Source organism: Salmo trutta, chromosome 16 (genome assembly GCF_901001165.1).
Source record: "Salmo trutta chromosome 16, fSalTru1.1, whole genome shotgun sequence".
In the NCBI taxonomy this organism is placed as follows: Eukaryota; Metazoa; Chordata; class Actinopteri; order Salmoniformes; family Salmonidae; genus Salmo; species Salmo trutta.
In genome coordinates this window covers 508,470-533,376 of record NC_042972.1, presented here as the reverse complement: position 1 = coordinate 533,376, position 24,907 = coordinate 508,470, and the positions used below count along the sequence as shown (strand labels likewise).

The following is a 24,907-nucleotide window of genomic DNA, read 5'->3' as shown; positions in this document are numbered from 1 at the left end:
GCATTCTATCCAATTTCCCTTTCCTTCCATTGCATTCTATCCAATTTCCCTTTCCTTCCATTCCATTTCTTTCCATTCTATCCTGTTTCCTTGTCCTTCCATTCTATCCCACTTCCCTTTCCTTCTATTCTATCCCATTTTCTTTTCCTTCCATTTCCTTCCATTTCCGTTTCCTTAAATTATTTATCTTTCATTCCATTATATCCTATTTCCCTTTACTTCTATTCTATCCCGAATTGTACTACACTGGCTCCGACACTCGTCGGATGTGGCAGGGCTTGCAAAATATTACAGACCACAGAGGGAAGCACAGCCAAGAGCTGCCCAGTGACACGAGCCTACCAGACGAGCTAAATTCCTTCTATGCTCACTTCGAGGCAAGTAACACTGAAACATGCATGAGAGCATCAGCTGTTCCGGACGACTGTGTGATCACGCTCTCCGCAGCCGATGTGAGTAAGACCTTTAAACAGGCCGCAGGGCCAGACGGATTACCATGAAGTGTACTCCGAGCATGCGTTCAACACCATAGTACCCTCAAAGCTCATCACTAAGCTAAGGACCCTGGGCTAAACACCTCCCTCTGCAACTGGATCCTGGACTTCCTGATGGGCTGCCCCCAGGTGCTAAGGGTAGGTAACAACACATCCACCACGATGATCCTCAACACGGGGGCCCCTCAGGGGTGTGTGCTCAGTCCCCTCTTGTACTCCCTGTTCACTCATGACTGCACGGCCAGGCACGACTCCAACACCATCATTAAGTTTGTCTCGGCCTACAGTGGTAGGCCCGAGACAGCCTATATGGAGGAGGTCAGAGACCTGGCTGTGTGGTGCCAGGACAACAACCTCTCACTCAACGTGATCAAGACAAAGGAGATGATTGTGGACTACATGAAAAGGAGGACCGAGCACGCCCCCATTCTCTTCGACGAGGCTATATTGAAGCAGGTTGAGAGCTTCAAGTTCCTTGGTGTCCAAATCATCAACAAACTAACATGGTCCAAGAACACCAAGTTAGTCGTGAAGAGGGCACAACAAAACCTATTCCCCTTCAGGAGATTGAAAAGATTTGGCATGGGTCCTCAGATCCTCATAAGGTTATACAGCTGCACCATCGAGAGCATCCTGACTGGTTGCATCACCGCCTGGTATGACAACAGCTCGGCCTCCGACCGCAAGGCACTACAGAGGGTAGTGCGTACGGCCCAGTACATCACTGGGGAAAATCTTCCTGCCATCCAGGACCTCTATACAAGGCGGTGTCAGAGGAAGGCCCTAAAAATTGTCAAAGACTCCAGCCACCCTAGTCATAGACTGTTCTCTCTGCTACCGCACGGTAAGCAGTACCGGAGCACTAAGTCTAGGTCCAAGAGGCTTCTAAACAGCTTCTACCCCCAAGCCATAAGACTCCTGAACATCTAATCAAATGGCTACCCAGACTATTTGCATTGCCCTCCATCTTTTACACTGCTGCTACTCTCTGTTATTATCTATAAATAGTTACTTTAATAACTCTACCTACATGTACATACTACCTCAATTACCTCGACTAACCGGTGCCCCCGCACATTGAATCTGTACCGGGTACCTTGTTTTACTGCTACTCTTTAATTATTTGTTACTTTTGTTCCTTAATTTTTTCAAAAGGTATTTTCTAAATGTTTTTTAATTAACTGCATTGTTGGTTAGGGCTTGTAAGTAAGCATTTCACTGTAAGGTCTACACCTGTGACAAATAACATTTGATATGATTTGACATTTCTTTCTATTCTGTCCCATGTTCCTTTCATTCAATCCCATTTCCCTTCTATTTTATCCCATTTATTTCCATTTCATTCTATCCGGTTTCCTTTACCTATCATTCTATCCATTTCCTTCCATTGCATTCCATTTCGGTTTCCTTTCATTTCATTCCATCCCATTTTCCTTTCTTTACATTCTATCCCATTTCCCTTTCCTTCCATTATATCCCATTCCATTTACAAAAATTATATCTCATTTCCCTTCCTTCCATTATATCCCATTTCACTTTACTTACATTCTACCCCATTCCCCTGTCCTTCCATCCCATTTCCCTTTAATTCTATGCCATTTCCCATTCTTTCCATTCTACCCCATGTCCCTTCCCTTAAATGCCAAATTTATCCAATTTCCTTGTATTACATTCTATCGTATTTCCCTTCCATTCCATTCTATCCCATTTCCCGTTCATTATATCTCATTTCCCTTTCCTTCCATTCCATTTCTCTTTCCCAAAGTTCAATGACTTTCCATTCCATCCCATTTTCATTTCCTTCCATTTTATCCAATTTCCCTTCCATTCTATCCATTTCTCAGTCCTTCCATTATATCCCATTCCCTTTGCTTCCATATTATACCGTTTCTTTTTTCCTTCCATTCCATTATATCCTATTTCTCTGTCCTTCCATTCTATCCCATTTCCTTTTCATTAAATTTCCCTTCAATTTTATGTTATACCCTTGCCTTCCTTTTCATACTATCCCATTTCCCTTTCCTTCCATTCAATCCCATTTCCCTGTCCTTCCATTTCACTCCATTTCCTTCCAATTTATCAAATTTCCTTCCATTCTATCCCATTTCCATGTCCTTACATTCCATTTCCCCTTTCTCCCATTCCATTCGATTTCCTTCCAATCTATCCTATGTGCCTTTCTTTCCATTTCATTCTATACCATTTCCCTTCTTTCCATTTAATTATATTCAATTTCCCTTTCATTCCATTCTACCCCATTTCCCTTTCCATCCATTCCATTTTATACGATTTCCATTTCCATTTCCTTCCATTTCCATTTCCTTCAATTCTATCCCATTTCCCTTTGGTTTGTTTCTGTCAGATTTCCCTTTCTTTACATTAAACCTATTCTATTCCTTCCCATTTTCCTTTCCTTCCATTCCATTCTAGCCCATCTCCCTTTCCTTCTATTCTATTCTAGCCCAATTCCCTTTCCTTCTATTCTAATCTATCCCATCTCCCTTTCCTTCTATTCTAATCTATCCCATCTCCCTTTCCTTCCATTCTAGCCCATCTCCCTTTCCTTCTATTCTATTCTAGCCCAATTCCCTTTCCTTCCATTATATCGCATTTCCATTTTCTTCCATTCTATCCAATTTATCTTTATTTTCCTTCCATTTCAATCTATTCCATTTCCTTCCATTATATACCCTTTCCCTTTCTTTCCATTCCATTCATTCCCATTCCCTTTCATTCTATTCAATTCCACTGTCCTTACAGTGTAGCCAATTACCATTTCCTTCCATTCCAATCTATCCCATTTCCCTTTCTTTCCATTCCAATCTATCCCATTCCCATTTCCTTCCATTCCAATCTATCCCATTCCCATTTCTTTCCATTCCATTCTATCCCATTCCCATTTCCTTCCATTGTATCTCATTTCCCTTTTATTCTATCCCATTTCTCTTTCTTTTCATTTCATCCAATCCCATTTGACACTCCCTCCATTCCTTTCCATTTCCGTGTTCTTCCATTCTATCCAAATTCCCTTTCCTTACATTATTTTGATCTGATTTCCCTTTTGTTCCTTTCTGTCAGATTACCCCTTCCCTCCATTCTATCCCATTTCCATGTCCTTCCATTCCACTCCATGTCCTTCCCATCTCTCTTTCCTTCCAATCTATCCCATTTCCTTCCATACTATCCCATTTCCATGTCCTTCCATTCCACTCCATGTCCTTCCCATCTCTCTTTCCTTCCAATCTATCCCATTTCCTTCCAATCTATCCCATTTCCTTCCATACTATCCCATTTCCTTCCATACTATCCCATTTCCATGTCCTTCCATTCCACTCCATGTCCTTCCCATCTCTCTTTCCTTCCAATCTATCCCATTTCCTTCCAATCTATCCCATTTCCTTCCATACTATCCCATTTCCTTCCATACTATCCCATTTCCATGTCCTTCCATTCCATTCCATTCTATCCCATTTCTACATCTTTCCATTTCATTCAGTCCCATTTATCCCATTTATTTTTCCTTCCATTCTATCCCTTTCCCTCCTATCTCATTTAGCTTTCCGTCCTTTTTAATACTATCCCATTTCCCTTAACTTCCATTCCCTCCCATTTCCTTTTCTTCAATTCCATTCCCTCCCATTACCCTTTCCTTCCATTTCATTCTATCCCATTTACCTTTCCTTCCATTCGATCCCATACCCTTTCCTTCCTTTCTGTCCAATTTCCGGTCCTTCCTTTCTATTCCATTCTCTCTGATTTCCCTTTCCATTCCATTATATCCCATACCCTTTCCTTTCCATTCCATTATATCCCATTTCCCTTTCCATTCCATTATATCCCATACCCTTTCTTTCCATTCCATTATATCCCATACCCTTTCCTTTCCATTCCATTATATCCCATTTCCCTTCCTTTCCATTCCATTATATCCCATTTCCCTTTCCATTCCATTATATCCCATACCCTTTCTTTCCATTCCATTATATCCCATTTCCCTTCCTTTCCATTCCATCCCTATTCCCTTTCTTTCTAACCCATTCCCGTTCCATCCATTCCAACCTATCCAATTTCCCTTGCTTACATTCAATTATTTCCCTTTCCATTCCATTATATCCCATTTCCCTTTCCATCCATTCCATTTTATACGATTTCTATTTCCTTCCATTCTTTCCCTTTCCCTTTTCCTTCCATTCTATCCCATCACTTTCCTTCCATTTAATTATATCCCATTTCCCTGTCGACCTTTTGACACTATCCCAATTCCCTTTCCTTCCATTCGATCCCAATTCCCTTTCCTTCCATTCTATTCTTTCCCATTTATTTTTCCCTTTCTTTCCATTCCATTTTATCAATTTATTTGCATTCTATTCCATCCCAGTCTCTCCTATCTCACCTGCCAGGAGGTATATGTAGCTGAGTTCTAGAGATGCCACTCCGTTCCTCCTGATGTGCTCAATGCGAGAAGCCGTCTCCAGGGTCGACTTGACGAGAGCCTTCTTCCTAGGCACCACCAACTTGTCCTTCACTGAACCAGCCTTCATAGGAGCTGAGGTGAGAGAAACAAATGACTTTTATACTGTATGTGTCAGCTGATATTGACAGGGTTTCTATAGAAACAAACAGGTTCAAACAGCGGCTCCAGACCAGTCACGTACGGATGGTTGTCTTGCTGGTTTCTTTTACGGCTTTGGAGGACTGGTCCAGGGCTGATTTCTTCTGGGCTGGTTTTGATGAAGCGGAATCCTTCTCCTGTTCCACTGGGCCATCAGGTTTGGCACTCTTTGAGTCGACTGACTGCAGGTCCTGTTCCCCTGATCTAAAACATCACAGGAATAATGGGAAAATTTGTAAAGCTTGGCATGAAATATCGGTCTGTGTGTGTGTGTGTGTGTGTGTCTGACCTGGCTCCACATTGTTCTGTGTCTGAGACCAGCGATCCTGTGTTGAGGGCAGCTGAGGAGGACACCTCCATGGTGGATGCCTTGGGCTCAACTGGTGGGTAATGTTAGCATCATGTTATACTGTAGGCTATGTATTGTCTTTATGACTACACCTATTTGATTGCATATGGATTGATCCTTTAAAAGGGTTTGCTTTATTTCTGACACCATGTGAACTTCACTGTTTCTGTATACTCTGTGTTCACATTCTGGATACTGATATTCACTGTTCTGGTATACTCTGTGTTCACATTCTGGATACTGATATTCACTGTTCTGGTATACCCTGGGTTCACATTATGGATACTGATACTCCACTGTTCTGGTATACCCTGGGTTCACATTATGGATACTGATACTCCACTGTTCTGGTATACCCTGGGTTCACATTATGGATACTGATACTCCACTGTTCTGGTATACCCTGGGTTCACATTATGGATACTGATATTCACTGTTCTGGTATACCCTGGGTTCACATTATGGATACTGATACTCCACTGTTCTGGTATACCCTGGGTTCACATTATGGATACTGATACTCCACTGTTCTGGTATACCCTGGGTTCACATTATGGATACTGATACTCCACTGTTCTGGTATACCCTGGGTTCACATTATGGATACTGATACTCCACTGTTTCGGTATACCCTGGGTTCACATTATGGATACTGATACTCCACTGTTCTGGTATACCCTGGGTTCACATTATGGATACTGATATTCACTGTTCTGGTATACCCTGGGTTCACATTATGGATACTGATACTCCACTGTTCTGGTATACCCTGGGTTCACATTATGGATACTGATATTCACTGTTCTGGTATACCCTGGGTTCACATTATGGATACTGATACTCCACTGTTCTGGTATACCCTGGGTTCACATTATGAATACTGATATTCACTGTTCTGGTATACCCTGGGTTCACATTCTGAATACTGATATTCACTGTTCTGGTATACCCTGGGTTCACATTATGGATACTGATATTCACTGTTCTGGTATACCCTGGGTTCACATTATGGATACTGATACTCCACTGTTCTGGTATACCCTGGGTTCACATTATGGATACTGATACTCCACTGTTCTGGTATACCCTGGGTTCACATTATGGATACTGATATTCCACTGTTCCGGTATACCCTGGGTACACATTATGGATACTGATACTCCACTGTTCTGGTATACCCTGGGTTCACATTATGGATACTGATACTCCACTGTTCTGGTATACCCTGGGTTCACATTATGGATACTGATACTCCACTGTTCTGGTATACCCTGGGTTCACATTATGGATACTGATATTCACTGTTCTGGTATACCCTGGGTTCACATTATGGATACTGATACTCCACTGTTCTGGTATACCCTGGGTTCACATTATGGATACTGATACTCCACTGTTCTGGTATACCCTGGGTTCACATTATGAATACTGATGAAAGTCCTGTACCTGTAACACAGTTGAGCTCAGAGAACCTCTTGAAGTCCGTGGACAAGGCATCTCCTCTCTTATTGGACGATCTGGTCCTGGGATTCTTCTTCTCAAACATTGTTCTCAACTTGTACACCATGCTCTTTATCCCACCTTAAAGCAAACATCATCTGAAATCGACTATTTGCTAAAATTCGGATTGTTATATTGTCCCAACGTGCAGTCGACCTCAGCCATTCTACCAGATTTTTGCTATCCGACTCCCGCATAGCTGTTGTTTTGATTGTGTCGGAGGTGGAAGCTGTCAAATCCACAAGAGGCTCCCGGCGTTATACCCATCGCGAACATTGCCATTGGCTGCATGGAGTCACATTAGTAGAAATCCCATGCAGCTGTGTTTACAAATTCAAACACTGGAACATGTGGTGTAATCTAAACCTCGTTTAGGCTGACAGAAATCCACATTATTTATTTTAATGATGTTAAATTTGACTGTGATTTCTTCCATATAACACACTTCCTCATTCTGAACTTCTAGCGCGAGTGGGAAGGGTGTGGGCAGCTTCGTGACAATGGGCCAATTTGTTTTGTATGGCCTAGTGCCCCGGATGGGTGAAAATGTTACTTAAGAACAAATGGAATGGTCTAATATGTGCAAACTCTGCGCCCACCCAGGATACCAGGCCATGCAAAATGAACTTGCCCAATGACCACAAGAGCAGCCGCTCACCGATTTGACAGCTCCAACGCAGCTACACCACTGATAAAATAAGGAGCCAGATCTCTCACAGGATGTAACAATCTGAAGCATCTGTTTATAGCACTTCGGTTGATGAGACAAAGTCCACTGGCAGGAAGTGGGAGGAGAGGGAGCTAGAAGAAACCTGGCTGACAATCTGCTTTAATATTGTAGCATGGTTTGAGATCCATGCTGATTGTTAAAGTCACTTCTATCCGTAGCTGTACTTGATTTAGCCACAACCGTACAAACCATCAGTATAAGATTGCGCCGACAAACATGGCAGCTGTGCTTCTAGCTCCTAAGCAACTTTGCAGTATTCATTTTTTTGTGTGTTATTTCTTACATTATTAGCCCAGAAAGTTTTTGGGGTTATTACATACAGCCGGAAATAACTTTTGGATATCAGAGTGGCGGTAACTCACCAACATTACGAACAGGAATACGACTTTCCTGAATTGGATCCTTTGTTCGTACCCCCCAGGGCAATTGAACTTATCCCAGAGGCTGCTCCAAGACGCCGCTGGTGGAGAAGAGGTATTCGGAATGGACCTCTAGTCCGACTCAGGAGGCGATCACACCATCCGCCGCTTCCAAGTATATAACTCGCTAATGTTCAGTCTCTGGACAATAAAGTAGACGAGCTCAGGGCGAGGATCTCCTTCCAGAGAGACATCAGGGACTGTAACATATTCTGTTTCACGGAATCATGGCTCTCTCGGGATATACTGTCCCCATCCATCCAGCCAGCTGGGTTCTCAGTTCATCGCGCAGACAGTAATAAAGAATTTTCCGTGAAGAAGAAAGGCGGGGGTGTATGCTTCATGATTAACTACTCATGGTGTGATTTGTGATAAAATACAGAAACTCAAGTCCTTTTGTTCACCCGACATAGAATACCTCACAATCAAATGCAGACCGTATTACCTCCCAAGAGAATTCTCTTCGGTTATAGTCACAGCCATATTATATATATATATATATATATATATATACCCCCTCAAGCCGATACCACGACGGCCCTCAAAGAACTACACTGGACTTCATGCAAACTGGAAACCGCATATCCTGAGGCTGCATTTAATGCAGCTGGCAAATTTGAGGAAAACGCTACCGAAGTTCTATCAACACATTAACTGTTGAGGGAAAACACTAGATCACTGCTACTCGCCTCTTCGAGATGCCTACAATGCCCTCCCCCGCCCTCCCTTCGGCAAATCAGATATCGACTCCATTTGCTCCTCCCTTCCTATAGGCATAAACTCAAGCAGGAAGTACCCATGCTAAGGTATATTCAACGCTGGTCTGACCAATCAGAATCCATGCTTCAAGATTGTTTTGATCACGTCGACTGGGATATGTACCGGGTAGCCTCTGAGAGTAACATTGACGCTTTCACGGACACGGTGACTGAGTTCATCAGGAATATAGGTGGTGTTGTTCCCACGGTGACTATTAAAACCTACCCAAACCAGAAACCGTGGATAGATGGCAGCTTTCGTGCAAAATTTGGTTTGGCCCCTAAGACCCTCAAACTTTTACAGATGCACAATTGAGAGCATCATGTCGGGCTGTTTCACCACCTGGTACGGCAACTGCACCGCCCGCAATAGCAGGGCTCTCCAGAGGGTGGCACAGTTTGCTCAATGCATCCCTGGGGACACACTGCCTGCCGTACTGGACACCTACACCACCCGGTGTCACAGGAAGGCCAAAAAGATCATCAAGGACAACAACCACCCGAGCCATGGCCTGTTCACCCCGCTAACATCCAGAAGGCGAGGTCATTACAGGTGCATCAAAGCTGGGACCGAGAGACTGAAAAACAGCTTCTATCTCAAGGCTATCAGACTGTTAAATAGCCATCACTAGCCGGCTACCACCCGGCTAATCAACCCTGTAACTTAGAGGCTGCTACCCTATATACATAGACATGGAATCACTAGTCACTTCAATAATGTTTACATACTGCTTTACTAGTCTCATATGTACAGTTGAAGTCAGAAATTTACATACTCTGAGGTTAGAGTCATTAAAACTCATTTTTCAACCACTCCACAAATGTATTGTTAACAAACTATAGTTTTGGCGAGTCAGTTAGGACATCTACTTTGTGCATGACACAAGTAATTTTTCCAACAATTGTTTACAGACGGATTATTTCACTTATAATTCACTGTATCACAATTCCAGTGGGTCAGAAGTTTACATACACTAAGTTCACTGTGCCTTTAAACAGCTTGGAAAATTCCAGAAAATGATGTCATGGCTTTTGAAGCTTCTGATAGGCTAAATGACATAATTTGAGTCATTTGGGGGTGTACCTGTGGATGTATTTCAAGGCCGACCTTCAAACTCAGTGACTCTTTGCATGACATCATGGAAAATCAAAAGAAATCAGCCAATCTGTACAAACAATAGTACGCAAGTATAAACACCATGGGACCACGCAGCCATCATACCGCTCAGGAAGGAGAAGCGTTCTGTCTCCTAGAGATGAACGTACTTTGGTGCGAAAAGTGCAAATCAATCCCAGAACAACAGCAAAGGACCTTGTGAAGATGCTGGAGGAAACGAGCACAAAAGTATCTATATCCATAGTAAAACAAGTCCTATGTCAACATAACCTGAAAGGCCGCTCAGCAAGGAAGAAGCCACTGCTCCAAACCACCATAAAAAAGCCAGACTACGGTTTGCAACTGATCGTACTTTTTGGAGAAATGTCCTCTGGTCTGATGAAACAAAATAGAACAGTTTGGCCATAATGACCATCGTTATGTTTGGAGGAAAAGGGGGAGGATTGCAAGCCAAAGAACACCATCCCAACCGTGAAGCATGGGGGTGGCAACATCATGTTGTGGGGGTGCTTTGCTGCAGGAGGGACTGGTGCACTTCACAAAATAGATGGCATCTTGAGGAAGGGAAATTATGTGGATATATTGAAGCAACATCTCAAGACATCAGTCAGGAGGTTAAAGCTTGGTCGCAAATGGGTCTTCCAAATGGACAATGACCTCAAGCATACTTCCAAAGTTTAGGCAAAATGGCTTAAGGACCATAAAGTCAAGGTATTGGAGTGGCCATCACAAAGCCTTGCACTCAATCCTATAGAAAATTTGTGGGCAGAACTGAATAAGTGTGTGCGAGCAAGGAGGGCTACAAACCTGACTCAGTTACACCAGCTTTGTCAGGAGGAATGGGAATGGAGAAAACTGAGTTTAAATGTATTTGGCTAAAGTGTATGTAAACTTCCGACTTCAACTGTATATATGCTGTATTCTATTCTACTGTATTTAGTCAATGTCACTGACATTGCTCGTCCTAATATATGTTTTTAAATTACATTATTTTACTTTTAGATTTGTGTATTGTTGTGTACTGTTAGATATTACTGCACTGTTGCTAGGAACTCAAGCATTTCGCCACACCCGCAATAACATCTGCTAAATATATGTATGTGTGCAATCAAATTTGATTTGATTTATCACCACACGAGTAACTGATTGAATCTAGGGCCTAAACGTTTGTTTAGAGAATCGCAACAGCGAGAATGTTTGTTTACATTTCAATAAAACTTCTATTAGGATTCTAAGAGACCTGCATGTTTTGAGGCTGTTTCAAAAGCATCCACAGAGTAGGTTGAATGTAACAAGCTAGCTAGCTAGCTACGCACAATGCTATGAAGAACTGTAGCAGTGTAGCTATCATCAAAATGAAATGACTGTAGTTAGAGAAAGTGCTTCCCAAACCTCTCCTCCACAACCAACAGACCTTTCACTTCCCCAATACCAGCACACCTGATTAAACTGGTCAACCAATCATCAAGCCCTTGATTAGTTGAATCAGGTGTGCTAGTTCTGGATCTAATAAGTGGAATTTGCTGGGGTGCTACAGGAGATGAGTGGGAAACACTGCATTAGGAGGAGCCCAGGCAGGGCCAGTTTCCAGTGCTTATCCATGATAAGTTTGTGACCTTATGGTCGCTGTAAATAGGCTTCCCTGTAAGGCTGCTTTGATCAGGACATCGCGAAGCCGGTGTGAGATATGGGTCTGAAAATGTACCTCAATCCAGTGATGGAAGATTGCATTGTACTCCTAATTCACCCATTACCCAAAATGCTACATGGAGAAGATTGAAATGCTGCTGTTTTTTAAGCAAACTGTCCTTTTCGTCCTCATGATAGATATCTTAGGCACAGCAGCCATTATGGAATGGCACATCGCATTGAACATCAAAGGACCTGATTGGCTGACTATCTTTAGTTGTTAAACGCAACTGCCAAAATGTCTGCTGTTGCTTCTGCAAGTTCGAGGACGAAAACGGCAGTTTTATGGAAAAACTTGCAGTATTTCAGTCTTCTTTAAGTAGCATTTTGGATAATGGGTAAATTAGGAGTACAATGCAATCTCCCATTCCTGAATTGAGGTAGATTTTGAGACCCATATCTCACTCCGGCTCTGTGGTGTCCTGGTTAAAACAGCCTGCCAATACGAATTTACCAGGGAAGCGGAGAGCGACTGGAAATTAGGAATCTTATTATGTCTATGCTTAGCTAAACCCAGTGCCCTGCCCCAGCCCAAATCTCAGGTCAATGATGGAGATTGATGATTTGATTACTTCTGGCTGCCTCAGTCTAGGTTTACTCCTAGCATCAGATAGATACCTCAGGACAGTTATTAACATGAACACATTCTCCAGCACAATTATATTACTGTAGCACAACATCAGTATAAAACAATATTGACAACTGAACACTAAAACACTGTTGAAAGTCTGGGTGGGCCAAAACAAATCTAAACACACAACTCTCTGAGTTTGGGAAATGTAAATGATTCCCAGTGATGTTAACAGAAGTTTAAAACAGGATAAAACCGCAGCTCTTACCTAGATCATTGTCTTCCCCTGGTTTGGCCTGTGGCAGCCGGAAGGTTTTGGGTCGGTCATATCTGGATCAATAAATAAGCAAGCAGACACTTTGATCCACACTTACATTGAACCACGGGTTTACATACCAGAGTAAGGCCAGGTATTGTACCACAGATTATAGACTATTGTTGGGGCTCAGTTCGATCCGTATCGCTGAAGTTCAGCGTTATATCACGATTGAAATCTAAAGTTAATTTCAGATTGAGCCGAGATATGCAGCATTTACCTCTGAATCAGGAACGTTGCCTTAACATTTCTAACGCGCTGTAATGCAGTTCTTCAGTACTCTAGATTCAATCAAGCCCTTAGTCTATAATCTGTGGTACAATACCTGGCCTTAGTCTATAATCTGTGGTACAATACAGGCCTTAGTCTGTAATCTGTGTGAGTGGTACAATACCTGGCCTTAGTCTATATCTGTGTTACAATACCTGGCCTTAGTATGTAATCTGTGTGAGTGGTACAATACCTGGCTTTAGTCTATAATCTGTGTTACAATACCTGGTTTTAGTCTATAATCTGTGGTACAATGCCTGGCCTTAGTCTGTAATCTGTGTTACAATACCTGGCCTTAGTCTATAATCTGTGTTATAAGACCTGGCCTTAGTCTGTAATCTGTGGTACACTACCTGGCCTTAGTCTATAATCTGTGTTATAATACCTGGCCTTAGTCTATAATCTGTGTTATAATACCTGGCCTTAGTCTATAATCTGTGGTACAATACCTGGCCTTAGTCTGTAATCTGTGTGAGTGGTACAATACCTGGCCTTAGCAGAGACCCTGTCCTTGGTGTCCCAGATTTTGAAGGTGATTTTATGAGACACCAGTTTAATGAGCAGCTCTCTGGTGACTCTAACCTTTACAGACTGGGACCAGCCTAACCACACCTGGTCCCCTTCAAGCCACGGCTTCAGCACCTGGGGAGATGCATACACACACCACATGGTCCGTTATACACCTGTTGGACATAATGTGCTTGGTCAGTTTGAGGACTCTACATTGAGTACCATTATATTCAACGCGAGAAAAGGAGGGTGTGTCATTGTGTTGAGATTGAGAGGGATTACATGCCCATGCCCATGCCATGCCTGTCTTTCTGTCTGTCTGCCTTAGCTTTAGCTCAGAAGGCTAACCCAATCATGGCATTACCTTGGTCTCATTCTCCATGTAGATCTTAGCAGCAAGGCCGAACATCACCAGATCTACTTTAACAGGGTCCTGGTCACCAGGCAGCATGTTGTACTCTATACGGTAGTACGTCTGGGCCTTAGGGGCCTCCACCACTCCACCGGACAAGACCCGTTTGGGCTTCTTCTTGGCCTTCTCCACTAAGGCCATAGCCTCACCTACAGGACAGGGTTCTTCGCCTATAGGAAAACAGGGAATAGAATTAAACACAAGGCTGTGATATAAATGTATCTCACCTAGAGGACAAAAGGGGACAGAATTACATAGAACACACCAATATGAATGGGATAGGGGACAGATAGGGGACAGATAGGGGTAATGTAGCTCTATGGTATAGGGGACAGATAGGGGTAATGTTGCTCTATGGTATAGGGGTCAGATAGGGGTGATGTAGCTCTGGTTTAGGGGACAGATAGGGGTAATGTAGCTCTATGGTATAGGGGTCAGATAGGGGTAATGTAGCTCTATGGTTTAGGGGACAGATAGGGGTAATGTAGCTCTATGGTATAGGGGTCAGATAGGGGTAATGTAGCTCTATGGTTTAGGGGACATTTAGGGGTAATGTAGCTCTATGGTATAGGGGTAATGTTGCTCTATGGTATAGGGGACAGATAGGGGTAATGTAGCTCTATGGTATAGGGGACAGATAGGGGTAATGTAGCTCTATGGTATAGGGGACAGATAGGGGTAATGTAGCTCTATGGTATAGGGGACAGATAGGGGTAATGTAGCTCTATGGTATAGGGGACAGATAGGGATAATGTAGCTCTGGTATAGGGGACAGATAGGGGTAATGTAGCTCTATGGTATAGGGGACAGATAGGGGTAATGTAGCTCTGGAATAGGGGACAGATAGGGGTAATGTAGCTCTATGGTATAGGGGACAGATAGGGGTAATGTAGCTCTATGGTATAGGGGACAGATAGGGGTAATGTAGCTCTATGGTATAGGGGACCGATAGGGGTAATGTAGCTCTGGTATAGGGGACAGATAGGGGTAATGTAGCTCTATGGTATAGGGGTCAGATAGGGGTAATGCAGCTCTATGGTATAGGGGTCAGATAGGGGTAATGTAGCTCTATGGTATAGGGGTCAGATAGGGGTAATGTAGCTCTATGGTATAGGGGACAGATAGGGGTAATGTAGCTCTATGGTATAGGGGACAGATAGGGGTAATGTAGCTCTATGGTATAGGGGACAGATAGGGGTAATGTAGCTCTATGGTATAGGGGACAGATAGGGGTAATGTAGCTCTATGGTATAGGGGACAGATAGGGGTAATGTAGCTCTATGGTTTAGGGGACAGATAGGGGTAATGTAGCTCTATGGTATAGGGGACAGATAGGGGTAATGTAGCTCTGGTATAGGGGACAGATAGGGGTAATGTAGCTCTATGGTATAGGGGTAATGTAGCTCTATGGTATAGGGGACAGATAGGGGTAATGTAGCTCTGGTATAGGGGACAGAAAGGGGTAATGTAGCTCTGGTTTAGGGGACAGAAAGGGGTGATGTCAAGGACTGGTTCTCTTGTGTCTATGCTATAGCTTTAGTATGTCATACTATACACAAGTAACATTCATTTTCTCTGAATGAATGTTTGTGAATTCAAATGCTGTGCAATTCTGTTCTATGCCAATGTCTTTGTGCGTGCTATGGTTTTTTGTGTGGTATTGGCATTTCTATTTATAATGTGCTTGTTTTAAACCTATGGTAGTGTACCTTTAGGAATGGCTATAACAATGCTGACAGTCCATTTGACGATATGGGAGCCATCTTTGCTGTCTGTACTGGTCAGGTCGTCGGGTATGTCTTTGCTGTCTGTACTGGTCAGGTCGTCGGGTATGTCTTTGCTTTCTGTACTGGTCAGGTCGTCGGGTATGTCTTTGCTGTCTGTCGTAATGACGACATCCACCGGTGAGCTGGACTCCGAATATGACCTGTCCTGGTCTCTATGTTCTTGTCCCCCTGGGAACATGTCCTCCCTGTCCCTGTCTCTCCCACACCCTTCTGTCTCTGTGTCCTCCCCCAAATCAGAGTCTGGTGGAGAGGGACAGGGTAGAGAGCTCTTGGAGTCTGGTTCCTCACACAGCGATCTGGACTCCATGGTTCAGTCACAGCTGCTTCTGATTTGTAGACAATGTAACTTTACTGACTGAATAATAGACCTGCCAGTGGATCAAACATTGTTATTTCTAACTTCGTCAAAATGTGAATATATATATATAAATAGCGTTGCAGCAAAACAAAGTAAATGTTCATTATTTGATTCTTTAAAAAACAAATTCCATGCTCTACACTCCTCACAATGAGTAAATGCTACGCAAACGCACAGCTTTCTGCAATGCCCAACAATACATGTTACATCTCTACATTATCATGCAACTTTTAAAATCCTAATTCACAATGCACAAGCCTACCGTTTACTGTCCTGCTGGCCTGTGTGGGTTGGTGATCCTACCGACCCTTCAGGCACAACATTTTCACATCATCTGAGTAAAATGACATGTCAACTTTTCTGTGAATCAACTTCCTACTTACCGCTACACGAAATAGTCCTTAGCTCTTTGGTAGACTGGAGGTGCAGTTCGGCAGCTATTTCAGTTTGTGTCTCTTAAATCTTTTACCAATATCATCACTGATACATGGTATATAGCCTAATTATTTTCAGAATTACGTAGAATCACGGTTTCATCTTTGGCGGAATAACATCAAATGCGGTAGTATGTCACATGAACTGTTTCCGTCACCTTAGCAACCAGTGTTGCGACAACAACGTGAAAACGTTACAGTCTCCACAAGTTGTTAGTAACAATGTTGCGACAACAACGTGAAAACGTTACAGTCTCCACAAGTTGTTAGTAACAATGTTGCGGTGAGTGAACGTTACATTGTGACATCATAATATATATCATAGTAAATGGATATTATGACGTCACAATAGCCAGTCCGGAACGAACTGAAACTTTGAAAACCCGATTAGAGGGAAGAATCAAGCATGGCTCTTATCCTGATAATTATGAACTAGATAAAAGATTGTAGACTATTCTGATACTAAAACAAACAATGGTTTTATAAAAAAAAATACAAACAACCCACACAATATTTTTGTAATTTTCAGCAATAATTTTTTTCAACCTGTTTGAAACTATTTAAACAAAATCTTAAAATCATTCAATATTAATTTGTTTCGTGCATGAGTACTACCTAGGCTTTTCAAACCATTATCCCCCTCACGGACTCAGTTCCAGAACAATGAAGCCGTATTGATATGTGTTGGTCGACCAGATATCAGTCCCAACTGCTAATCAACTGATCTAACAATACAATAGAACAGCAGCTGATTGGTTTAAACCCTGTTTCAAATAAGCTACATGTCAGGACCGTTATTATCAGGTCGCAATATGATATTGCACATTGTATTGTATTCTATCCCATTATTTTATTTAATTTTCCTTTCTATTCTATAAAATATGTGTTCTACTCTTACTGTAGTATAGTGTAATGTAGGCTAGCCTGCGTTAGAAAAATGTGAAGGTGAAAAGCATACATTTTCTTTCTCTACTTTCGAGGAAACCATTTCAAATGACGACCCAGTTTATATGTGTTGCGGGCTGCGCCAAAACTCGCTTCAAAGAAACGCCCCGCCCGCACAGAGAGCTCCTCTGCAGAAATACACTTTTATTCAGTCACGGAGAAGAGAACATGGACACAGGATGCTACAACATGATCACTGATACACAACTTCTTCTCATCAATGGATTTGTACTGATTTGAAAAGAATGGATAAAATAAGGGATAAAATATTGGATAAAGTGGATAGTTGTGATCTGTACGGCCGACCCGCCCGCAGGACACAATGGATAGCGAGTACCCTGGCTTACCACTACGGACTGGACCGGGGAGTAGAGAACGAAATTATAGTTCTGGCGACCGGACTGGACCAGTATCTGCAGGAGATCTTCCACCACATGGACTGTACAGGAGATGGGAAGATCCCCACGGAGGACTTTAATATTCTGTGTGAGATATTGGGTTTGAACAAAGACTCTGAATCGGAGGAGTGTGTAGGGGTCCTGGATAATCTGCCCAGTGAGTTTACCTTCAGACAGTTCCACGCTAAACTCTGCGGATACTTCAGCGCCAAGGCTGGGTCCCAGTATGAGAACGGAAGGTTACTGGTCGGGAAAGACAGCGAGCACATAGAGACTCAGATCCGCCTGAGAATCCCTCTGAGGCGGCGAAAGAAACTGTTATCTCTGGGGGCCGGTGGGAGAGAGAACCGGGGATCGTTACCGAACTCAGATAGACATTTGCCGGGCTGTCGGCAGCTGCGCGCCTCCTGCACCCGGGAGTGTTACGAGGAGATTGTGGCTCTGGAGGAAGCAGAGGAAAGGATAACTAAACTACAGGATGAGAATGCCAGTCTGAGGGAGCTGGTAGAGGATATGAGGGCGGCTCTACAGAGCAGTGATGCCCGCTCCCTGGCACTACAGGTAAGGGTATCCAGATGGGCATCAGTGGTATTGTAATTATTATGCGTTGATGGGAGGCTTTGAGTCTGTAACAAAACATAGCCCTGTAAAGGATCATCAAGTTTTAGAATAGAGACACTGACACTTTCAAATGAATATGTTTATTGGAAAGTTGGCTTTAGAAAAGCTATGTTTTAGCAGGCTATTACCCCCCCCCCCCCCCATCACTGAACTGGCCACAGCCTACTGTTGTCTGTCTATCCCCTCCCAGGTAGGACTGTTGAAGAGCCACTCCAAACACAAATCAGAGGGTGGCTGCTTCATCGCTCATCACAAATTATCTGTCCGGACGAACCACAGCAGCAACAGCTGCCATGGGAACACCAAGACCCACAACCTCAGCCATATCAAGACGACCCACAGCAGAAATCCCAGCAGCAAGCATGACCCCAGCCAGTACTCTAGCCTGAGGACCAATAGCCAGTACTCTAGCCTGCGGAGCCTCCTCCATGAGATCGACCCGATCCACAGCTCTCCGGATGGGCAGGTGGTGGAGGCCATTCTGTTTAATAAAAAGCTGGAACAAGAGCTGAGGTCGTCGCGGGAGGCAGTGTCGGCGTTAGAGGGGTGTAACAGGGCACTGCAGGTGGAGCAGGGGGACATGAGGAGGAAGGTGGAGGATGCTCGTCAGGCGCTGGTCAGTGGAATGGGGAAGGTCAAAGAGCTGGAGGCTAAAGCCAGCAGAGTACCGGTCCTACAGAGACACATCCAGCAGCTAGAGCAAGAGATCCTCTACTACAGGTTAACACGACTGTTCCTTCAGGAAAAAAGCTTCAGAGTTACTCTACATGTTATTCCTCTACCATAGGTCCAGTTCTACCTAGTCTGGTGTAGTGGTGGTGGGGTGGCCTCTATAGGAGTCTGGTGGAGTGGTGGTGGGGTGGCCCCTATAGGAGTCTGGTGTAGTGGTGGTGGGGTGGCCTCTATAGGAGTCTGGTGGAGTGGTGGTGGGGTGGCCCCTATAGGAGTCTGGTGTAGTGATGGTGGAGTGGCCCTATAGGAGTCTGGTGTAGTGGTGGAGGGGTGGCCCCTATAGGATTCTGGTGTAGTGGTGGAGGGGTGGCCCCTATAGGAGTCTGGTGTAGTGGTGGTGGGGTGGCCCCTATAGGAGTCTGGTGTAGTGGTGTTGGGGTGGCCCCTATAGGAGTCTGGTGTAGTGGTAGTGGGGTGGCCCCTATAGGAGTCTGGTGTAGTGGTGGTGGGGTGGCCCTATAGGAGTCTGGAGTAGTGGTGGAGGGGTGGCCCCTAGAGGAGTCTGGCGTAGTGGTAGTGGGGTGGCCCCTATAGGAGTCTGGTGTAGTGGTGTTGGGGTGGCCCCTATAGGAGTCTGGTGTGGTGGAGGGGTGGCCCCTATAGGAGTCTGTGGTAGTGGGGTGGCCCCTATAGGAGTCTTGTGTAGTGGTGGTAGGGTGGCTCTATAGGAGTCTGGTGTAGTGGTGGTGGGGTGGCCCCTCTAGGAGTCTGGTGTAGTGGTGGTGGGGTGGCCCCTATAGGAGTCTGGTGTAGTGGTGGTGGGGTGGCCCCTATAGGAGTCTGGTGTAGTGGTGGTGGGGTGGCCCCTATAGGAGTCGGGTGTAGTGGTGTTGGGGTGGCCCTATAGGAGTCGGGTGTAGTGGTAGTGGGGTGGCCCCTATAGGAGTCTGGTGTAGTGGTGGTGAGGTGGCCCCTATAGGAGTCTGGTGTGGTGGAGGGGTGGCCCCTATAGGAGTCTGGTGTAGTGGTGGTGGGGTGGCCCCTATAGGAGTCTGGTGTGGTGGTGTTGGGGTGGCCCTATAGGAGTCTGGTGTAGTGGTGTTGGGGTGGTCCCTATAGGAGTCTGGAGGAGGGGTGGCCCCTATAGGAGACTGATGTAGTAGTGATGGGGTGGCCCCTATAGGAGTCTGGTGTAGTGGTGGTGGGGTGGACCCTATAGGAGTCTGGTGTAGTGGTGGTGGGGTGGCCCCTATAGGAGTCTGGTGTAGTGGTAGTGGGGTGGCCCCTATAGGAGTCTGGTGTGGTGGTGTTGGGGTGGCCCTATAGGAGTCTGGTGTAGTGGTGGAGGGGTGGCCCCTATAGGAGTCTGGTGTGGTGGAGGGGTGGCCCCTATAGGAGTCTGGTGTAGTGGTAGTGGGGTGGCCCCTATAGGAGTCTGGTGTAGTGGTGTTGGGGTGGCCCCTATAGGAGTCTGGTGTGGTGGAGGGGTGGCCCCTATAGGAGTCTGGTGTAGTGGTAGTGGGGTGGCCCCTATAGGAGTCTGGTGTAGTGGTGTTGGGGTGGTCCCTATAGGAGTCTGGAGGAGGGGTGGCCCCTATAGGAGTCTGGTGTAGTGGTGGTGGGGTGGCCCCTATAGGAGTCTGGTGTAGTGGTGGAGGGGTGGCCCCTATAGGAGTCTGGTGTAGTGGTGGTGGGGTGGACCCTATAGGAGTCTGGTGTAGTGGTGGTGGGGTGGCCCTATAGGAGTCTGGTGTAGTGGTGGTGGGGTGGCCCCTATAGGAGTCTGGTGTGGTGGTGGGGTGACCCCTATAGGAGTCTGGTGTAGTGGTGGTGGGGTGGCCCCTTTAGGAGTCTGGTGTAGTGGTAGTGGGGCGGCCGCTATAGGAGTCTGGTGTAGTGGTAGTGGGGTGGCCCCATAGGAGTCTGGTGTAGTGGTGGTGGGGTGGCCCCTATAGGAGTCTGGTGTAGTGGTGGTGGGGTGGCCCCTATAGGAGTCTGGTGTAGTGGTGGAGGGGTGGCCCCTATAGGAGTCTGGTGTAGTGGTGGTGGGGTGGCCCTTTAGGAGTCTGGTGTAGTGGTAGTGGGGCGGCCGCTATAGGAGTCTGGTGTAGTGGTAGTGGGGCGGCCGCTATAGGAGTCTGGTGTAGTGGTAGTGGGGTGGCCCCATAGGAGTCTGGTGTAGTGGTGGTGGGGTGGCCCCTATAGGAGTCTGGTGTAGTGGTGGTGTGGTGGCCCCTATAGGAGTCTGGTGGAGTGGTGTTGGGGTGGCCCCTATAGGAGTCTGGTGTAGTGGTGGTGGGGTGGACCCTATAGGAGTCTGGTGTAGTGGTGGTGGGGTGGCCCCTATAGGAGTCTGGTGTAGTGGTGGTGGGGTGGCCCCTATAGGAGTCTGGTGTGGTGGTGGGGTGACCCCTATAGGAGTCTGGTGTAGTGGTGGTGGGGTGGCCCCTTTAGGAGTCTGGTGTAGTGGTAGTGGGGCGGCCGCTATAGGAGTCTGGTGTAGTGGTAGTGGGGTGGCCCCATAGGAGTCTGGTGTAGTGGTGGTGGGGTGGCCCCTATAGGAGTCTGGTGTAGTGGTGGTGGGGTGGCCCCTATAGGAGTCTGGTGGAGTGGTGTTGGGGTGGCCCCTATAGGAGTCTGGTGTAGTGGTGGAGGGGTGGCCCCTATAGGAGTCTGGTGTAGTGGTGGTGGGGTGGCCCCTATAGGAGTCTGGTGTAGTGGTGGTGGGGTGGCCCCTATAGGAGTCTGGTGTGGTGGTGTTGGGGTGGCCCTATAGGAGTCTGGTGTAGTGGTGGAGGGGTGGCCCCTAGAGGAGTCTGGTGTAGTGGTAGTGGGGTGGCCCCTATAGGAGTCTGGTGTAGTGGTGGTAGGGTGGCCCTATAGGAGTCTGGTGTAGTGGTGGTGGGGTGGCCCCTATAGGAGTCTGGTGTAGTGGTGGTGGGGTGGCCCCTATAGGAGTCTGGTGTAGTGGTGGTGGGGTGGCCCCTATAGGAGTCTGGTGTAGTGGTGTTGGGGTGGCCCTATAGGAGTCTGGTGTAGTGGTAGTGGGGTGGCCCCTATAGGAGTCTGGTGTAGTGGTGGTGAGGTGGCCCCTATAGGAGTCTGGTGTGGTGGTGTTGGGGTGGCCCCTATAGGAGTCTGGTGTAGTGGTGGTAGGGTGGCCCTATAGGAGTCTGGTGTAGTGGTGGTGGGGTGGCCCCTATAGGAGTCTGGTGTAGTGGTGGTGGGGTGGCCCCTATAGGAGTCTGGTGTAGTGGTGGTGGGGTGGCCCCTATAGGAGTCTGGTGTAGTGGTGTTGGGGTGGCCCTATAGGAGTCTGGTGTAGTGGTAGTGGGGTGGCCCCTATAGGAGTCTGGTGTAGTGGTGGTGAGGTGGCCCCTATAGGAGTCTGGTGTGGTGGAGGGGTGGCCCCTATAGGAGTCTGGTGTAGTGGTGGTGGGGTGGCCCCTATAGGAGTCTGGTGTGGTGGTGTTGGGGTGGCCCTATAGGAGTCTGGTGTAGTGGTGGTGGGGTGGTCCCTATAGGAGTCTGGAGGAGGGGTGGCCCCTATAGGAGACTGATGTAGTAGTGATGGGGTGGCCCCTATAGGAGTCTGGTGTAGTGGTGGAGGGGTGGCCCCTATAGGAGTCTGGTGTAGTGGTGGTGGGTGGCCCCTATAGGAGTCTGGTGTAGTGGTGGTGGGGTGGCCCCTATAGGAGTCGGGTGTAGTGGTGTTGGGGTGGCCCTATAGGAGTCTGGTGTAGTGGTAGTGGGGTGGCCCCTATAGGAGTCTGGTGTAGTGGTGGTGAGGTGGCCCTATAGGAGTCTGGTGTGGTGGAGGGGTGGCCCCTATAGGAGTCTGGTGTGGTGGTGTTGGGGTGGCCCTATAGGAGTCTGGTGTAGTGGTGGAGGGGTGGCCCCTATAGGAGTCTGGTGTGGTGGAGGGGTGGCCCCTATAGGAGTCTGGTGTAGTGGTGTTGGGGTGGCCCTATAGGAGTCTGGTGTGGTGGAGGGGTGGCCCCTATAGGAGTCTGGTGTAGTGGTAGTGGGGTGGCCCCTATAGGAGTCTGGTGTAGTGGTGTTGGGGTGGTCCCTATAGGAGTCTGGAGGAGGGGTGGCCCCTATAGGAGTCTGGTGTAGTGGTGGTGGGGTGGCCCCTATAGGAGTCTGGTGTAGTGGTGGAGGGGTGGCCCCTATAGGAGTCTGGTGTAGTGGTGGTGGGGTGGACCCTATAGGAGTCTGGTGTAGTGGTGGTGGGGTGGCCCCTATAGGAGTCTGGTGTAGTGGTGGTGGGGTGGCCCCTATAGGAGTCTGGTGTGGTGGTGGGGTGACCCTAATAGGAGTCTGGTGTAGTGGTGGTGGGGTGGCCCCTATAGGAGTCTGGTGTAGTGGTAGTGGGGCGGCCCCTATAGGAGTCTGGTGTAGTGGTATGGGGGTGGCCCCATAGGAGTCCTGGTGTAGTGGTGGTGGGGGTGGCCCCTATAGGAGTCTGGTGTGAGTGGTGGTGGGGGGTGGCCCCTATAGGAGTCTGGTGTAGTGGTGGTGGGGTGGCCCCTATAGGAGTCTGGTGTGGTGGTGTTGGGGTGGCCCTATAGGAGTCTGGTGTAGTGGTGGAGGGGTGGCCCTTATAGGAGTCTGGTGTAGTGGTGCTGAGGTGGCCCCTATAGGAGTCTGGTGTAGTGGTGGTGAGGTGGCCCCTATAGGAGTCTGGTGTGGTGGTGTTGGGGTGGCCCTATAGGAGTCTGGTGTAGTGGTGGAGGGGTGGCCCCTATAGGAGTCTGGTGTAGTGGTGTTGAGGTGGCCCCTATAGGAGTCTGGTGTAGTGGTGGTGAGGTGGCCCTTATAGGAGTCTGGTGTGGTGGTGTTGGGGTGGCCCTATAGGAGTCTGGTGTAGTGGTGGAGGGGTGGCCCCTATAGGAGTCTGGTGTGGGTGGTGGGGTTGACCCCTATAGAGTCTGGTGTAGTGGTAGTGTGGGGTGGCCCCGATAGGAGTCCTGGGGTGGTGGTGTTGGGGTGGCCCTATAGGAGTCTGGTGTAGTGGTGGAGGGGTGGCCCCTAGAGGAGTCTGGTGTAGTGGTAGTGGGGTGGCCCCTATAGGAGTCTGGTGTAGTGGTGTTGGGGTGGCCCCTATAGGAAGTCCTGGTTGTGGATGGAGGGGGGCCCCTATAGGAGTCTGGTGTGTAGGTGTGGGGTAGTTGGGGTTGGCCCCTATAGGAGTCTGGTGTAGTGGTGTTGGGGTGGTCCCTATAGGAGTCTGGAGGAGGGGTGGCCCCTATAGGAGTCTGGTGGGGTGGCCCCTATCGGAGTCTGGTGTAGTGGTGGAGGGGTGGCCCCTATAGGAGTCTGGTGTAGTGGTGGTGGGGTGGACCCTATAGGAGTCTGGTGTAGTGGTGGGGGTGGCCCCTATAGGAGTCTGGTGTAGTGGTGTTGGGGTGGCCCCTATAGGAGTCTGGTGTGGTGGTGGGGTGACCCCTATAGGAGTCTGGTGTAGTGGTGGTGGGGTGGCCCCTATAGGAGTCTGGTGTAGTGGTAGTGGGGCGGCCCCTATAGGAGTCTGGTGTAGTGGTAGTGGGGTGGCCCCTATAGGAGTCTGGTGTAGTGGTGGTGGGGTGGCCCCATAGGAGTCTGGTGTAGTGGTGGTGGGTGGCCCCTATAGGAGTCTGGTGTAGTGGTGTTGGGGTGGCCCCTATAGGAGTCTGGTGTAGTGGTGGTGGGGTGGCCCCTATAGGAGTCTCTGAATTGGTGGTGGGTGCCCCTATAGGAGTCTGGTGTGGTGGTGTTGGGGTGGCCCTATAGGAGTCTGGGTAGTGGTGTTGGGTTGTCCCTATAGAGTCTGGAGGAGGGTGGCCCCTATAGGAGTCTGGTGTAGTGGTGGTGGTGTGCCCCTATAGGAGTCTGGTGTATGGTGGAGGGGTGGCCCCTATAGGAGTCTGGTGTAGTGTGGTGGGGTGGACCCTATAGGAGTC

General features: G+C 47.2%; 2 protein-coding genes across 2 annotated transcripts in view; one reads left to right on the top strand and one right to left on the bottom strand.

Annotated features, from left to right (window-relative positions):
- cfap92 (cilia and flagella associated protein 92 (putative)) overlaps positions 1-16,010 on the bottom strand; it is a 58,208-nt gene extending 42,198 nt beyond the window's left edge. Inside the window, exons 1-8 of the mRNA XM_029695165.1 lie at positions 15,457-16,010; positions 13,700-13,917; positions 13,313-13,467; positions 12,508-12,569; positions 6,902-7,036; positions 5,396-5,486; positions 5,150-5,310; positions 4,888-5,040 (exon numbers count right to left, since the gene is read on the bottom strand). Of these exons, the coding sequence (XP_029551025.1) occupies positions 4,888-5,040; positions 5,150-5,310; positions 5,396-5,486; positions 6,902-7,036; positions 12,508-12,569; positions 13,313-13,467; positions 13,700-13,917; positions 15,457-15,841 (1,360 nt within the window). The 5' untranslated portion in view covers positions 15,842-16,010. The remainder of the gene's footprint in view (positions 1-4,887; positions 5,041-5,149; positions 5,311-5,395; positions 5,487-6,901; positions 7,037-12,507; positions 12,570-13,312; positions 13,468-13,699; positions 13,918-15,456) is intronic.
- A 1,342-nt stretch (positions 16,011-17,352) lies between these two features.
- The window catches only part of efcc1 (EF-hand and coiled-coil domain containing 1), a 73,392-nt gene continuing 65,837 nt past the window's right edge, over positions 17,353-24,907 (top strand). Inside the window, exons 1-2 of the mRNA XM_029692711.1 lie at positions 17,353-18,230; positions 18,481-19,010. Coding sequence (XP_029548571.1) covers positions 17,517-18,230; positions 18,481-19,010 — 1,244 coding nt within the window. The 5' untranslated portion in view covers positions 17,353-17,516. The remainder of the gene's footprint in view (positions 18,231-18,480; positions 19,011-24,907) is intronic.